The sequence below is a fragment of the Mycetomoellerius zeteki genome, unplaced genomic scaffold (assembly GCF_001594055.1).
Source record: "Mycetomoellerius zeteki isolate Tzet28-1 unplaced genomic scaffold, Tzet1.0 scaffold245, whole genome shotgun sequence".
In the NCBI taxonomy this organism is placed as follows: domain Eukaryota; kingdom Metazoa; phylum Arthropoda; class Insecta; order Hymenoptera; family Formicidae; genus Mycetomoellerius; species Mycetomoellerius zeteki.
The window spans coordinates 10,518-26,766 of NW_017257222.1; the positions used below are offsets into that span (position 1 = coordinate 10,518).

Genomic DNA, 16,249 nt, shown 5'->3' on the forward strand with positions numbered 1-16,249 from the left:
TATATATATATATATATTCTGATCTCATTTTGTCAAAAATATTTCTGACGTATCTCAAGCCGTATTCGAGGATAAGGAACAACGTCCATCGCGTATTCGCGCATGACGTCACCAATAGGTGCACGCGCGTGAATTGGCTGCAATGCACGTGCTTCTCATTCCTTCCGGTAAGTTAGACCGTTTGGATTGGTGGATGCGCTTTGCGTGTCCAATCGCGCGGCTTGAATCGAATACTCGATTTACTCGCTCATGTGCGAATGTGACGACACGTGGATGCGCAATAGTTGAGTAATCGATGCGTCAAAACGTCACCACGCTTACTATAAACTGTGTCACGATCATCGTCAGTCGCGCTCAATCGCGCTACAGTACGTGTTACGTGGTATACTTTGCGCTTCAGGGAAACGTCAGCACTGTAAATAGAAATACTAGCTGCGTTCATCTGCGTTGAAAACGCTTCGTGAAGGGAATCGGGAAGGCGCCGACCGTCTTTGCGTTGCGCATCGGTGATATTACAGGTGCGATCGAAGCACTATATTTCAACATCGTCTCCATCGGAATCGAAATTAAATCGTTAGAGCAATCGCGAAAATGGCCAACTCCCCGGTACATAATCCGGTAAGTACCTACTATGCTTTGATGGAACATTCATTGATCCATAAAGTGTCCGCATTGCCGATGCCTTTTGCGTCTTACGTACGAGTCACGAATTTACATATCATTAATTTTTTAACCGTTATTTCTTTGATGTTACTCTGATTGTAGTAATTATGAATTATTAATGATATAATTTTAAGTTGTCAGAATATACGTATATTACTTTTAACAATTATTATATGAATATATATATTATAATTTTTTAATTTAAAAAATAATATTAAGAGATTTTTTGTGCTACAATTAATGCTTAAAATTAAACAATGTCGAATTTTGAACTTTGTTGTGTTGTTATTTTTAGAAAATTATCTGCCTATCTTTTTCTACGTTTGCCATTTTTTTTACAATCATATTTTGTGACAGGAAATCCCATATGTGGGAAAAGTAGAAGGAGGCCTGAGGACAGGTACAATGGTGAAGATACAAGGCAAAGTGCCACCACAGGCTGTACGATTTGCTGTCAATTACCAGCTCGGACCGACATTAAATCCAAGAGATGACATAGCCATTCATGTATCTCCGCGCTTCCCTGAAGGCTTTATTACTAGAAATCACATAGAGTCGATGTCCTGGGGCATGGAGGAGAATGCTGGACCAATGTGGATTCAGCCAGGCCAGGAATTCGAGATACTAATTCTGTGCGATTCTCACTGCTATAAGATTGCTATCAATGGTAGACACTTTACAGAATTCGCCCATCGATTACCGTTCATAAAAGTCACTCATTTGGTTATCGATGGCGATGTGGAGATACATTCCATCACATATGAACAAACATCAGTCGAGTCGTCAAAACCCTCAGTACCAGATGATGCAGAAACTGCTAATTTTGGACCACCACGTAAGGAATCATATTTTTATTTTAATTACAGTTAGTACATATTAATATGAATTTTGCAAATTACTGTAAAATCTACTCACTGAAAATATGATCTTACGAAGATGGTATATATATATATATATATTAAAATGTCAGATATATTAGAATCTATTAATCAGCACATACATATAATTAGTTTAGCTCCCTTTACTCTTGTTATCTTCAATTTACTAAACCTTAGAATTATTTATATTTTTTATTTTAATAAAAGCATTGAAAACTTTGTACTTTTTATTCTAGCTCCAGGTGGTTTGTATCCAACGATCCAATCTCAAGGTGGATATGGCCCTTCTCCTCCAACTGGCTATGGTCCTCCTCCTCCGACTGGTTATGGTCCTCCTCCTCCTACTGCCTATGGTGGCCCTGGTGGTTATAATCCACCAAGAGCCTATGGATATCAGCCTGATCAGAAAGCAGAGGAAGAAGGCGTTTTTGGAGATTGTATGGACAAAGTTGGATTAGCAATAGGTGGATTAGTAGCAGCTGGAGGTGTAGCGGCAGCCATGCACGCGATGAATGTAAAAATATATAAAGATATTTAAATATTTTCATTATATTTATAAACTTGCCGTTATATTTATAATAATATATATTGCTTAAATGAAAAAGAGTGAATGAGTGAGTGAGAGAGAGAGAGAGAATATTAAATATACATGTGTTACTATCCATAGAAAAAGAAGGAAGAAACCGAAGAAAAAGATCATGAAAAATCAGACGCTTCCAAGTCAAAGACGGAAAGCGAAGGTGGTTTCGGAGGTTTAGCTGGATCTCTTGGGATGGCTTTAGCTAGCAGCCTGGCAAGCAATGCCTTGCACAGCAACTCACATGCACAACAAGGCTATCCCGCTCAGCAATCAGGTGGTGGTGGTGGTGTATTGGATTCTATTTTAGGAGCATTGGGTATAGTATATTTATAACTTGAATTTCAAAAATGTTATATATGTAATTTGATCAGGGATATATCTTGAGATTTTCTGACGAGTTATACGCGTGGATAAAACATCTATGATTTAACGAAACGAATTGTATCCTTCGATAATTTCTATAAATGGATATATGTCGTGATTCAGGAGTCTTATAAATCAGAAAATCTGTAATCAAGCGCTGGCGTGACTGTCCGAATGACATCATTGCATTGGAATTATTGCCAAGGACGGACATATTTTTTAGATGAGATAAATAGATGATTATCTGTGTTCAAGATATATTCTTGATACTGTACCTATGGATATAGTATATAAATTTAACATAATTTAGGACATCTACTTTATGTTTTCTTTTTAATTGATAGGCGGTGGAGGATCTCAACAGCCTGCCTATCATCCAAATCCACCATCTTCCGGTGATGGTCTGAGTGGAACATTAGGATCTCTATTCGGTGGTGTTCTCGGCGGTGGTGGAAGTCATCAGCAACCAGCGTATCAACCTTCAGGAGGATATGGTGGATACCAACCATCGGGCGGTTATCCAACATCCGGTGGATACGGCGGCCAAAGTTCTGGCGGATCGGATCTGTTGTCGGGAATTGGATCTGCCTTATTCAGTTCGGCTCTGGACGGTCTCAATAAACGTGGAAAAGATGTAAATGACTTATTTCGATACATTTTCGATTTCAGCGATGTATATAATTAAAAAATACAAAAAGAAATTCAATAATATTTCTAAACGATACTTGATGAATTCTTTCTGCGTAGAAATCTCATGACGAATACCATTCTGGACCTCCCCCGAATTATGAACCTCCACCGCCAACACCGCCAGCACCGAAACCAGCTCCGCGTTCAGAAACTCCACCGTCTTCAGGTGGTCGCAAATTAACTGCGGACGAAATTTCGAAGGGACTCGGATTGGATGATTAAACGCTTTGGAAGACTTTGACCTGCAAGTACACTCTTATGCTCTCTTGTTGCTTGAAAACATACGTAATCTACGTATCATCACGAATCTCGTTTATCGAAATATACTATACGATACTCGTTTATTTCTTGATATCAGCGGATATTTAGTCGTATTAGTGGCAGCTATATCAAATATAAATGCAAGAGAATGCTATTCGATATTATATACGAATCTCATAAACGTTATGAATTCTCATACGGATATTAAGTAGAACTATAAGTTCCAAAATCGCTTTTAAAGATTTTAAAGTTACATATTTTAGGTAAGAATCAAGATAGAAATCAAACACTGCTCTTTACAAAGTTATACCTTCCATGAAATAATCCAATTGAGAGCTATACAAGTATAGCAGGAAGTTAATATTTTTTAAGATTATATTTTTATATAAAAGTTTTATTGTTTTATAAGAGTGGCCTTAGCCAGAGAGATATATATATAATATATGCCTTATATATACATTTAAATTACAAATGATGCACAATTATTATATATAGATATATATTTATTATTTACATTAAAAAATAATGTACACATCACATGTATAAAACATATTAAAGTATATCAAGTTACGTTCTAAAGTCTATTTTTGTGTATCCGACTGATTGAGAACATCTGGATGCAATAATTTATAGTATTCCTATCTAGTAATTTATACATCTACAAGAGATATCAGCAATGATATCTTGATGTCAAAATCAGAATTTATCAATCTACTATAACTATGATACTCAACTAAACTCCGACAATGTAATTTACTGACTTTTTAAAATCTTGTTTATTGAGATACGTGAGACACACGGTTATTTTTTTATATGTTTCTTAATAAATTTTTATAATTGAATTGGCATATAGATGTGAAAAAATATTTCTCGATATCATATGTGAATGTTATATATGAATTAATTGCATAAATCAAATTAAGCTCGTTCCGAAATTGCTTTTTAGGATTTTAAAGATTGTATGTCTTAGATAGCAATTTAAAAAAAAATAAAAATATATATCGCTTTTTACTGAATCTTTCGTAATCCAATCATAACAAAGTAAATATTTTTTTAAATTACATTTATATAAAAAAATGCTTTATTATTTTATGAAACTGTCCTTAAAAAGATATCTACATAATATATATATCTTTATATATTAAACTATAACAATAATTATGGTCTACTATTTACGAAGAAAAAATATACATCATAAATTAAAAAATGCATTAAAATGAATTATGCTTCGTTCTATAAACCTTATTTGTGCGTATTCAGTCGTGATCAAGAGTTGCTGTGGAAGACGTTGTTTCCAGTACCACATTGTACTTTTTCTGAAATGCAAATTATTGTTTAATAAAGCAGCTAATGACGATCATGAGGAATTAAAATGAGAACTCTTATTTACGAAATTTGACGAGAATGGTAACATACGTCAGTCTCGGCTTTCAATGCCTCGAGTTCTAACTTCTTCTTTCTATGGAAGAACCCAATCTTTATTAAACCTAGTACTAACAATATCAACAATACAATTCCTAAAATCACCGATAACGCTATTATCCACATTGCTATTCCTTGAGCTATCGGTGAACCTAGAAATGTTGTTGCAACCAAAGTAGCGTCCGGTTTGTGACCTTCTCTTTGAGCAATATTATCAGGTTGCGTTATAGTAACGCTACCTTCAGTCACGTAAAATATAATGTCTTTATGCTTGAGCATGTCAGCTGTAATCAGAAAATATTCAAAATATATTCTTCTCTTATATCAATTTCTCATATCATATTTTAACATCTGTTCTCTTACATATATTAATTGGTGATATTATATTTACCAGGAAAACTTGACAATTGCAAATCCAACGTCACCAAAAATTTCGCAACAGACAAAGAACTTAAGAATGGACCCAGTTTACAAGTGATATACACGCATTTAATTGTGTCACTTGTGCAATTAATATAGAGCGTTCTGTTTTCAGATGGCACATTTATCTGCGTGTTTTCTTCTATGCTGAATTTCGCGTGCGTGTTATTACTCGTGACGCTCGATGAATTCACAATTACATCATCCATGGATACGATCTTGTTAGACGTAACGGAAAGTACTTCGGTTTGATTTGAGTCGCTACAATAAAATTGATATCCATCCATTCTGCCGATAGTATTGTTGATATTGATGATCATTACGTCCTCGGCATCGGGTCGGCGAAGATGCGTTGGAATTTTCACAGTCAATATTACCTCCTCAATAGGACTAGCGCCGAATTTTTGCATCTCATAGAAGTGTTGAAACCTGATATCGTTCAACGGCTTCTTCTCGTCCTCGCGTAGGTATGAGTATAAGTTCTCCTGTGCTTTCCTGATGAAAACAATAATGCAAATAGGAAACTACGATATACAGGGTGTTTTAGAACTTCGGGAACAAGTTTAGAGAAATGAATGATCTTATCAAAAGAATCAGATTCTTATCAAAAGAATTTTTAAGGAGCATCTGATCGCCCTGATAATAATACTAGCTTACGTCCTTTGATTTTGTTTTTGTAAAGAGACAACAAAAAAGCAAAAACGTGGATTGGTATTGTCAGACGTCACGCGCGATGCTGTCATGCAATCGATTGCGTACCTCATAGTCGAGTCGAATAAAGACGCGTAACTCTTTAAAAATTATGCATGAGAGAGAGAGAGAGAGAGAGAGAGAGAGAGAGAGAGAGAGAGAGAACATATAGTTCTTAATAAAAATTGATTCTTTTGATGAGATCTAACTTCCTTTGAAGTTTTTTCTAATGGTTCTGAAATATTGTTATCGAGACTAACCCGGCGATTGCTATGTCGATATCCACGTCAAAATACACAGTGATGGTATAACTATTGTCATCCCAATTCGCCTCATCGCTTTGAGTAGTAATATTCGCTTGTATTTCCACCTCCTTAACGTCATACCTCACCATGCTCATGTCCAATTGCAGTGTTAATGTTTTCTGAAAGGCAATAAGTTGAGTCATCTTTTATTCATCAGTAGAGTCTACCCACGTACGTGGAAGATCGTCGTACATTTGTTCTAAGAGGATTGCCGATATCGCAGATCACATCCAGCGTGTTGCTCAAGCGAGGATCCTCCGTACACTCGGGCGGGATACTCGCTAATGTCAAAACTTCGGTGAAGATGCGTACTCTGGTCTGGTATGCCGGTTCGCCGCGATTGTAAGCGTCAACGCGGAGAGTAATTATCGGCGTAGAACCAATGATGTACCTGTTGCCCGAAAGTGAATCTGTGGATAATGTCACACCGACATTGGACACGCATATGTTGTCCTCGCCACAATCTACGGAGAATGGCAGCTTTATAAGATCCTCGATCTTCGAACGGAGCTTGTTTACTACGACGCAAGATGCACATAATGAGCTTTCGTTTTTTGTATGAAGATCATCTTCTAGCTGCATAGACACCGATATCTCAAGCGGATCTATTACATTTTGAATATTCTTCTAAAACACAAAAATATGAATTCAGTGTGCTGAAAAGATTATCAATATAATATCAGTAAACATAAAAATGTATGCACCATTAGATGTATTTCAAGTACATGACTTGTAATCGTAGCTTTAAATAGCGTGTAATGCAATCTGTAAGTCTGTAATCCGTCGTTACTTTTCTGTGCCCGATACGTAGCCCTGCCATGCAATGGATCAATCTTCAGGACTGCGGTGACTTCTAGAATGACAAACAACAAATTTGATACTGATAGAAAAAAGCTGAGTATGTCGTATAATTTAAAAAAGTATGTAATAACTCATAAATCAACAATATAGGATAAAAAAATTTTATACTAAAATTTTATACGGCTGCTTACGTAGATATTCGGGTACGTATATGCCATCGTAAGACATCCAGAGATCGATCTTGAAGGTCGTTGTGTTTCTCAACAATTTGATCTTTTGCAGGTACGTCAATGTCACGTTTACCATGACGACTGGCGCGGATCTCAGCAGGACCACTTCGCCGGATAGATACGCACCCACAGCGATATCGGAATGATTATCATGATTCACATCTCGAGGTTCCGAGATAGAAATACCAAATCCCCGTATCGTCGGCGAGAATTGCGAGCCGACTAGTCTCTGACTATATTTCCGAGAAACGCCGTCTCTGTTTCCGTTGAATATGTACACCGCACCGCCGTTCTCTTCCTCGTAGGGTGCACCCACAGCGATGTCATCGTAGCCATCGTAATCGATGTCACCCAAACACATCACGGTGGATCCGAATTTACCTCCGATAATCTTGCCTTCGAGCGTTTGCAGTTCTTCTAAATTGTTCTGAATTTTGCGCAAAATATAATTTTTAAGAGAATTAAATATGTTCTTTTAATTTTCTCTCAATTATAAAGAATATTCAGGTCTACTAAGAAATTCTTGAAATGAATAGTTCCATAAAATATAATGCTTTATAGTGAATTTTTCCATGAAAACTTAATCGCTTATTATACAGAAAGATTATATATTAATAACATTAAAAGTTTAAAGCTATGCTGATAAAAGAAGAGTCAAATTTAAATTTGAATAAAATTATTCTCATTAAATCTATATATAAATAACATACATTGTGTCGCGTTGTAAAAATGTAGACATGACCCTCGTCCATGTCTCTAGTCCATTGTGGTGCACCGACGATTAATTCCTGTCTACGATCATTGTTGACATCGCATGACGTTAATGCAGCACCGAAGTATTCACCATATTGTTGACCATACAGTATCGTTTTAATAAACATACGCTGATTAGTTTTAGGGGGAAAGGTAAATACGAGGACTTTTCCGTATAAATTAGCGGCTTGTGGTGCACTAGAAGCATACCAAACATCTTGCTCATTGAAGTAAGTACCTGCTGTGATAGCGTACCCTGAAAACGTGGATATATGTACATGAATCTGATTACGAGATAAATGCAGGAAGTGTACCAATAGTCGGACATTGGGCTTCGCGATTTGGAAAAGTATATTTAAAATCTGTTATCTTTATAGTAAACTAAATATTTTTGTAAATGCAAATATTAATTTTCATATACATTTTTTATTTTTCCTATCTCGCTTTAAAACTTTTAATAATCAAACAATTATAATAACAAAGAAAATAATTTTTTGTTTTGAAATTTGAATAACTAGCGTATGTTCGTCCATTGCTACGTTTATCTTAAAAGAAAAGTAGCAGAAATATATCTTTACCGAAATAATTGTAACTATGAATCCGCGGCTCTCTAGCGAGCGAGGGAATTACCGTGCGCGAAAAAGGACCATCCATTGAAGCGACAGTTAATATCGCATCGCCTTTCCAGTTGTAAACGCCTGGACTACCTATTGCGACATTCACAGTATATTGCGAGTTCATGTGTAAAGAGAAGCCGGCTTGTCCCACCCCATAGTTATAAATATTTATATTATTCTTGGTTGTGATTTGATTTCCAGAGTTCGAAAGAGGTAAGAGATGCTCCTCCGCTTGTCTTTCGAATGCATTAGCGTTACTAGCCAATGTCGTGTAACAAATGCCATTCATATACCAATTCGGCTTGTTGTCATTTATGATATTATTTATCCATCGCGGTCCACAAACCTGTTATCAATATAGAATCACTGATTGAACAGCGAGGAAATGTTTTAATTTATAGCGCATTTTCTTTTATTCAAATTTCCTACAAATTGCATACCTAATTCGATCTGATCTTTTTTATAAGAAAATAAAGATCTGTTACTATCGTTTTTATAGTTTTTTAATTTTTAAGAATAAAAATTAAAAAACTCAAAAATTTTATTATCTTTAATATTAAGATATTCCTAATATTTTAAGCTGAACTAGTAATAAATACTTGCAACAAAAAATTAATTTGTTCTTCATCTGAACTCTATAAACTTAATCACTTCAGACTTGTTTAATGTTCAATTTAAATATGTTTGAAATGATCACACTTCTTGATAGATATTTTTTTAATAAAAAAATCAACATTAACTCATGAATCTAAAGTAAAAATCTCAAGTACTATTCAATAATAATAACTGATAAAAAATATGAACAATAACGCACCATAACTCTAGCCTTCGTACTGTTCTGTACGGCAATGGTAGCACCAATCCAAGCATAATCCTTTATCTGATTGATCTGTCTTCTGTAAGGATGCGGACCGTTCCCAGTTTTATCAATCACCCACTCTTTGCATATACTATTCATCGCACACTTGAAGACCGTTCCCGGCTCTGTCACGAACGGCAGTGCGTTGGAGTTTGCTCGCGGGGCTCCGACGAGTAGTAAAGATTCATTTACACCCACGTATAGAGCTACCGAAAAACCGAAGTAATTTCCACGTCCATTCGATACATGCACAGGATCCCTGAACACTTCGCCGTTGTGTGAATTAATATTGTATGCCGACGGATTGTACTGCAGGATTGAAATGAAAATTAGAATTTGTACATGAAAATACATTGATCTCGTACATGCCCAAAACATTTTGGGCAATGTCAGTTCGAAGATTTCACGTGTTCGAAGGAGCCGTATCTGCAAGAAAACTGAAGAGATGGAGTTATTTTACCGGCGGATGTGGTGAACACCGCAATGACATCACTTACATTAGTCAACGTTTATCTATATACAACTCCGAGAAGTGGAAACGGAAGGAACCTGTTTTTCAATTGCAGACGAGACACGTAATTGTAGAATAATAAGTCTTTCACGCAAGGTTTGTTACGTTTTCATTTTCTTCTCGTTTATTCGTAATCAGTTAATAAAGATGTATATAAATGCAAGATTAAATAATGTAATATAGTTACAATAATTCTTCAAAGTTCAACACATAGGAAAAAAATGTATACCAATTTATTACTTTTAATTACTTTCCACCGCACAAACCATATCAACAATACACATTAGCCGAGTTACCGCATATATTTGAAGTTAATGCGGATTGTATTAATTCGCGTCTACAGTACAGTTTCTGTTTTGTAATTTCTGTCTTGATTACATGATGCAATTTACATAGCCAGATCCGCAAAACATTCACCTCACAATAATAATCAAACTGGTTGAGAATTACCAAGCACTGACAGTCGCAATGGTATTAACGCGGGACGATAGATGTAGGATTGGTACCAAACAACATTGTAATTTCCGTCTATCTAATCAGTGACTTGATTTATGAATGAAATCGATAATATATAATTAATAATATATATTAAAGGATTTTAAGAAAATGCGCTATAAAGAAAATTTTGAAAAATTGTAAGAAGGAAAGCACGATACATTCACGAGAGATGGGATTAAAGGCAGACGCGCAAGATTTAAAACATGATTTTAAAAAAAGGAATCGATCGCATGTTCGCGCGTGATCAACTTAGTGTTATAAAAATATACTTCAAGGAATCACAGATTACATTATGTACAAATGGAAAGGGAATGGGAGATCGAAGTAGAGCGCGTCAGGGAGAGGCAGGGATTTTTATGAGTAAATGTGAGCTCTTAATCGGAAGAATCACTCGTGGTCGAAACTGTTTGAGCTTGGGACGCAGATCGATTACGATAGCTCCTCCTCGCCAGCTCCTCTACTTTTTTTCGGAAACACTCTATACGTTTCAGTTTCTGCTCGTCGGAGCTATCGTCCGCGCCTCTGTTGTTTCGCTCCTTACGCGTATGTTCGCTGTTTTTTCCACCTGTTGATGAGAGTCCCGATTTAATACCGCTGTCAGGGGTACAAGGAATTTGAAGTGATTTGTTGCTCGGCGTTGACGGTCCATCCTCACGACGGTCTTTACTAGAATTACCATTCACACAATTCCTCGGGCCAGCAGTTTTCTCTTCCTCCTCCGAATCGTCGTCGAGTTTCTGTCGTTTACTTTGGCTCTTACCAGAACCGTCATTCGAGTGTCGAGAACTATTTTTGCACTTTCGATGTTTCCGTTTGTGCGCCTTTGCGGAAGTATCCGAATCAGTTTTAGAATGTTTTCGTTTACTGATGGCGACAATGTTCTCGAAAACGCAGCTACTGCTGCTGCTGCTATAGCTCGAACTCTTGTCATCCTTCTCTATCGCGCTAGCGACGTATCGCGATCTCCGGAAAATCACCCCGGAACTAGTACTGGGTTGAGCCGCATCAATCGGCCGTTCGTCGGTTTCACTGTCCGAATCACTATTGACTTTTAACACAGTACACTTTCGTCTGGTAGATAGTCTTCTTCTGCTAGACAATCTAGTATGTTTCCTCTTAACGCTCTTCGATTTTGACTTCGATTTGGATCTGCGTTTCAGGTGAGCGTTGTCTCCCTCACTAGCGGAATCCGAGGGGGATCGTTCCATCGCGGCCATTCGCATGAGCTTCTTTCTGCGATTCGCGATAAGCCGGGTTATGCGATTTGGCGACTCTAATGGCCTTTCGGGAGCTACACCGCCTTCCGATGCTGTAGTATCTACGATGAAGAATAACGATATTTTACATTATTCTATTGAATCTGGAAAAGAATATAATTAAAAGTGAAGCAAGAATTTTTATCTCTTAAAATAATAAATCAAACAAATAATGTTCAAATATTACAAAGTTAAAATGGAAGATATATCTACGCATTATCAAATACGTACGAAATATCCAATTGTTCAAATAGAAAAATTAGAATTTATAAAAATTAAGATTTCTTATATTCGATTTTGTAATGAAATTTTGTGATATTTTTTATCTCGCTTCACGCAAACTATACCATCTTTTTAAATGTAGAAAATTATTCTCAGTACCATCGCCTTCTGTCGCGCTATACGGCTCGCCCGTTGCTGGATTTATTTCAGAATCGCTAGGAGTATGTGGTGTTGGCACATCCTCGGAGCTCCAGCCTTCAATTTCGCGCTGCACGAGAGAATCGAAAAAGGCCATCATTCGTGGATCTTCCTTAGTCGATTGATGGCTGTAATCGTGCGTCATAAATTGTCCACTACGTAAAACCAGTCCTATATATTCATCGTGTGTGAATACTCGGCGTTGTTTCTCGCGCTTGCCAGCGTCTCTCTGAAAGAAAATAAAGGGAACATTGATAGACAATATCAAATCATAACGGTTGTTTGAAAAGATATTTATATGAGAGAGAGAGAGAGAGAGAGAGAGAGAGAGAGAGAGAGAGAGAACAGTAATAGACTTTCTACAATAAGCAGTTAGTCACCATTTATATCATACTAGTAGTAAGTTAAAATTATAAGTCATAAATCTTGAGAAATTGCATCCAGAAATCATATTAAATTATGCGTCACAATATTTCAATCAAGAGAATGGCAGTGCTCAGGGCAAATAGGACACGTGATTGATCAGTCACCACGTTATTGGTCAATCATAACATAATCAAAGTTATAATCGGCCATCTCCACACAGTCAATGATTATTGATTTATTATTGTCTTATGACACATTACTGACTCGTTTATAACTCGCTCAACTTTTGATCTATTACTAACGGCTTATTGTAGAAAGTCCATTACTGACTGGAGCGTCTACAATGGGAATAATATTGCGCAGTAAGCAGTGAGAAATTGATCATAATCAATTATTTTTTTCACATTCAACTGATTCGTAATTTTCTTACGATTTACAATTTACTACATCATACTACTCCCATTATAGATGGCCCTTTCTTATTACTTTACAACACGCTACTGAATTGCTTATACGAGGGTCGTCTGAAAAGTTTTGAGCCTAACATAGAAACAAGTAATTTTTCGATCAAATTCAATTTTATTTTTCCACATAGTCTCCTTTTAAGTCGATACATTTTTTCCAGCGATGCTCCCACCCCTTTAATCCATTCAAATAATATTGAGCGTCTTGCTTTGCAAAATAGGCATCTACGAATGCGATGACTTCGTTCGATGAAAATTTCTGTCCTCCGAGCCAAACTTTGAGTCTAGGAAACAGAAAAAAGTCGCTGGGGGTCAGATCTGGTGAATACGGTGGATGGTCAATTAATTCGATAATTTTTTTTTTTGCCATAGTGATCGCAGAAGTGTGAGACAGTGCGTTATCTTGATGGAACAGCACTTTCTTCTTTTTCAAATGCGGTCGTTTTTTCTCAATTTCTGCCTTCAGCTTGTCAAGCAATGATGCGTAGTACGTCCCTGTTATTGTTTTACCTTTTTCAAGATAGTCGATCAACACAATTCCATGACTGTCCCAAAAAACAGTCGCCATCACCTTTCCCGCCGATAAAACCGTCTTCGCTTTCTTCGGAGCAGGTTCACCCTTCGCAGTCCACTGTTTTGATTGTTCTTTCGTTTCAGGAGTAAAGTGGTGGACCCAAGTTTCATCAATCGTTATTAATCGACGCAAAAAATCCGACTTGTTTCGCTTAAACCGCTCCAACAGAGCCTTAGAAATGTTCATTCGAATGCGTTTTTGATCCAGAGTGAGCAAGCGCGGCACCCAACGCGCGGTTAACTTACGCCTAATTCTTCAGTCAATACTATATATGACAAACACGTTCTTTTGATATGCCAACAGCCTCTGCTATCTCCCTAACCTTAATTCGACGGTTGTCCATTATCATTTGATGAATTTCTTCGATGTTATCGATGGTGGTCGCAGTTGTTGGCCGTCCCGAACGCTCATCATCAGCTAAGCTGGTATGACCACGTTTAAATTCAGCTACCCATCTTTTCACGGTGACAAATGATGGGGCAGAGTCCCCGTAAACAGTGTCCAACTCAACTTTAATTTGCGTAGACATATTGCCTTTCAAGAATTTAATTATAGCACGATATTCAATTTTTTCCATTTTTACAAAATGACGACACAAATGATTGTCAAACAAGAACTGAACGTCCAAAGTGGCCACAATTGTCACAGATATCTTTCGTAAGTATCATGATTATAATACTAGAATGGCTTTGACGAGTAACGCCATCTTCATGATGAGGCTCAAAACTTTTCAGACGACCCTCGTACCTCGTTCCTGACTTCTAATTTGCTACTAACGACTTATTGTAAAAAATTCATAACCTTCAATCCTCCTAAACATCCGCTTCCAAACGAAAATGGACTCCAAATCTTAATAATCTTCTCGACGCCGGACGACGCAAGGATGCAGCTCGTTTGATTGTATCGAACTTGATTGACGATCGATCTGTGACCACGCAACACCATATGGGCGGATGCCACCCATGATTTGCCATCGGGAGGAATTTTCCACATGTATAAGTTGAAATCATCCGAACCTACAAATTTATTGCATAAACTGCATATATATCACCGATTGTGATATCTTTCTACAATTATATGCTAAATACCTAGATATATACCTAGATATATACATTCAAAATATTTTTCTCAGACATATAGTATATAGCAAATTTACAGTTATACTTGCCAGAAAGAACATATTCGTCGTTTTCGCCAGCAAAACAGCAAGATTTCATGGTACAACTGTTGTAATATCCCGTATGATCAAATTCGCATAAGTGCGTGGGAGAATCGACAGCGTAAAGAACCGGTGGTAGTCTTCTTCGTAAGGCCAGCAATCGGTCACCCATCGAGTTAAATCTGACATTCATGCAACTCTGTTGCGGGCTTCCATAACACAGTACAGGCCTATATCAAACATGACGATTAATGACTCTGAAAAATCGCGGACATATTATATTATATTATACTAATGCAACATTTCCAATAACGTTTCATACAACGCTTAAGCATTTGCTACGTTCAGAAAACGCAACGGCTGAGTGAGCGCTATATTCTTTCAGATTTATCATAGACCCCTACAAAGATCTACTTCAATTACAGGCAACAATTGTTGAACGTTTATCATTTATCGAACCACATGTTTGTATACTTACTCCAAAGGTTTTCGTATATCCCACATACTGACACCTTCTTTAGCGTTGGCAGTAGCAAGCAGTCTCGGATCCACGGGATTAAACATGACAGAGTGGAAGGCGCTTTTGTATTGTGCCAAAGTTTCCATAGCGTTGTTGGTACGTATATCGTAAATGAGGACTCTCCCGTCGTCGCATGCGCTGGCGAAGACTTCGTCATTGTGCGGATGAATGGACAGTCCGTAAACAGGCTTTTCGTGCAGGAAGATGTTGAGGGATTCGCCTCTGCAACGTCAAAACGGTGGCTCTTAATCTCCGCTAACTCTGTTAGTACGCATTCCACGCATTGTCGTGAAAGAAATGCCTTACGTGCGCAAATCGTGGACTATGACTTGATCGTCATTCCCAGCGGAGAATATCTTAGTCTTGCTGCTGTCGTAACCAAGGCAAAATATATTGCTAATATGTTGTGATTTCATCACGGTGGGCCTGCCGAAATTATTTATCGCTTGCTCCACTCTCCATAATAGAACTCTTCTGTCGTCGCCCCCTGCGAAAATAGGACGTTACATGCCATTCACACGTGATTCATCTCTCTATTATTAGAATATATTTTCCAAATCTTTCTAATGTGGCACCGTGTCGAGCGATGCTGTTTCGCGGAAACATGCACGCCCTTATCTCAAACTGACAGAAAAGAATGTAAGCTTTTTCAACGTGAGAATCAATATTTCCGACATCAACGGATAATACGTGTGCATCGTAAGAAATGAAAAAGGACATAATAAATGTTATAGAATTGATCGAAAAATCGAAGCTGATCCAATTAAGATTAGACGACCAACGATCATCGAGACGCTTGCAAACTTCCGAAAGTTTGACGCAAATAAAAATAAAAATAACGACAATAATAGCAGTTTGCTATTTGAAAATTAGCATCGTTTCAAGTCCCAAACGAATTACGACATCGTAATGGTCGATCGAAGGGGACGAAAGCGCGAGTTACAACAGT

At 37.2% G+C, this 16,249-nt stretch overlaps 4 protein-coding genes across 4 annotated transcripts in view; 2 read left to right on the forward strand and 2 right to left on the reverse strand.

The window, feature by feature from the left end:
• Nucleotides 1–98: 98 nt before the first annotated feature.
• On the forward strand, nucleotides 99–3,820 carry LOC108723565 (spidroin-2). The gene is made up of 6 exons (XM_018449408.1): nucleotides 99–618; nucleotides 1,021–1,498; nucleotides 1,778–2,055; nucleotides 2,209–2,437; nucleotides 2,829–3,118; nucleotides 3,232–3,820. Exons 1-6 carry the CDS (start codon nucleotides 592–594, stop codon nucleotides 3,394–3,396), a joined length of 1,467 nt encoding a protein of 488 aa, XP_018304910.1. The 5' UTR covers nucleotides 99–591; the 3' UTR covers nucleotides 3,397–3,820.
• Nucleotides 3,821–4,610: 790 nt separating this feature from the next.
• LOC108723579 (integrin alpha-PS4) lies at nucleotides 4,611–9,997 on the reverse strand. Its single transcript, XM_018449429.1, has 10 exons — nucleotides 9,488–9,997; nucleotides 8,635–9,019; nucleotides 8,014–8,312; nucleotides 7,265–7,730; nucleotides 6,977–7,125; nucleotides 6,465–6,899; nucleotides 6,228–6,391; nucleotides 5,249–5,772; nucleotides 4,852–5,141; nucleotides 4,611–4,751 (listed from the first exon to the last, which is right to left on the reverse strand). Exons 1-10 carry the CDS (start codon nucleotides 9,908–9,910, stop codon nucleotides 4,692–4,694), a joined length of 3,195 nt encoding a protein of 1,064 aa, XP_018304931.1. The 5' UTR covers nucleotides 9,911–9,997; the 3' UTR covers nucleotides 4,611–4,691.
• Nucleotides 9,998–10,077: 80 nt separating this feature from the next.
• The window catches only part of LOC108723580 (DDB1- and CUL4-associated factor 5), a gene marked incomplete at its 5' end in the record, with an annotated part of 6,466 nt that continues 294 nt past the window's right edge, over nucleotides 10,078–16,249 (reverse strand). The window contains 6 exons of the mRNA XM_018449431.1: nucleotides 10,078–11,859; nucleotides 12,179–12,446; nucleotides 14,423–14,637; nucleotides 14,790–15,010; nucleotides 15,259–15,522; nucleotides 15,607–15,787. Of these exons, the coding sequence (XP_018304933.1) occupies nucleotides 10,916–11,859; nucleotides 12,179–12,446; nucleotides 14,423–14,637; nucleotides 14,790–15,010; nucleotides 15,259–15,522; nucleotides 15,607–15,787 (2,093 nt within the window). The remainder of the gene's footprint in view (nucleotides 11,860–12,178; nucleotides 12,447–14,422; nucleotides 14,638–14,789; nucleotides 15,011–15,258; nucleotides 15,523–15,606; nucleotides 15,788–16,249) is intronic.
• The window catches only part of LOC108723585 (cancer-related nucleoside-triphosphatase homolog), a 7,618-nt gene continuing 7,255 nt past the window's right edge, over nucleotides 15,887–16,249 (forward strand). The window contains exon 1 of the mRNA XM_018449438.1: nucleotides 15,887–15,939. The gene's annotated coding sequence lies outside the window, so the exon portion shown is untranslated. The remainder of the gene's footprint in view (nucleotides 15,940–16,249) is intronic.

Bases quoted from the DNA above. Each gene is read 5' to 3' on its own strand.
- LOC108723565 (XM_018449408.1), top strand. From the start codon at position 592: ATGGCCAACTCCCCGGTACATAATCCG. The intron at 2,056-2,208 runs GTAAAAATATAT...TACTATCCATAG, and splicing joins CAGCCATGCACGCGATGAAT to AAAAAGAAGGAAGAAACCGA. The intron at 3,119-3,231 runs GTAAATGACTTA...CTTTCTGCGTAG, and splicing joins TCAATAAACGTGGAAAAGAT to AAATCTCATGACGAATACCA.
- LOC108723579 (XM_018449429.1), bottom strand. From the start codon at position 9,910: ATGTTTTGGGCATGTACGAGATCAATGTATTTTCATGTACAAATTCTA. The intron at 7,126-7,264 runs GTAAGCAGCCGT...TTGTCATTCTAG, and splicing joins ATACGTACCCGAATATCTAC to AAGTCACCGCAGTCCTGAAG. The intron at 6,392-6,464 runs GTACGACGATCT...ATTGCCTTTCAG, and splicing joins GCAATCCTCTTAGAACAAAT to AAAACATTAACACTGCAATT.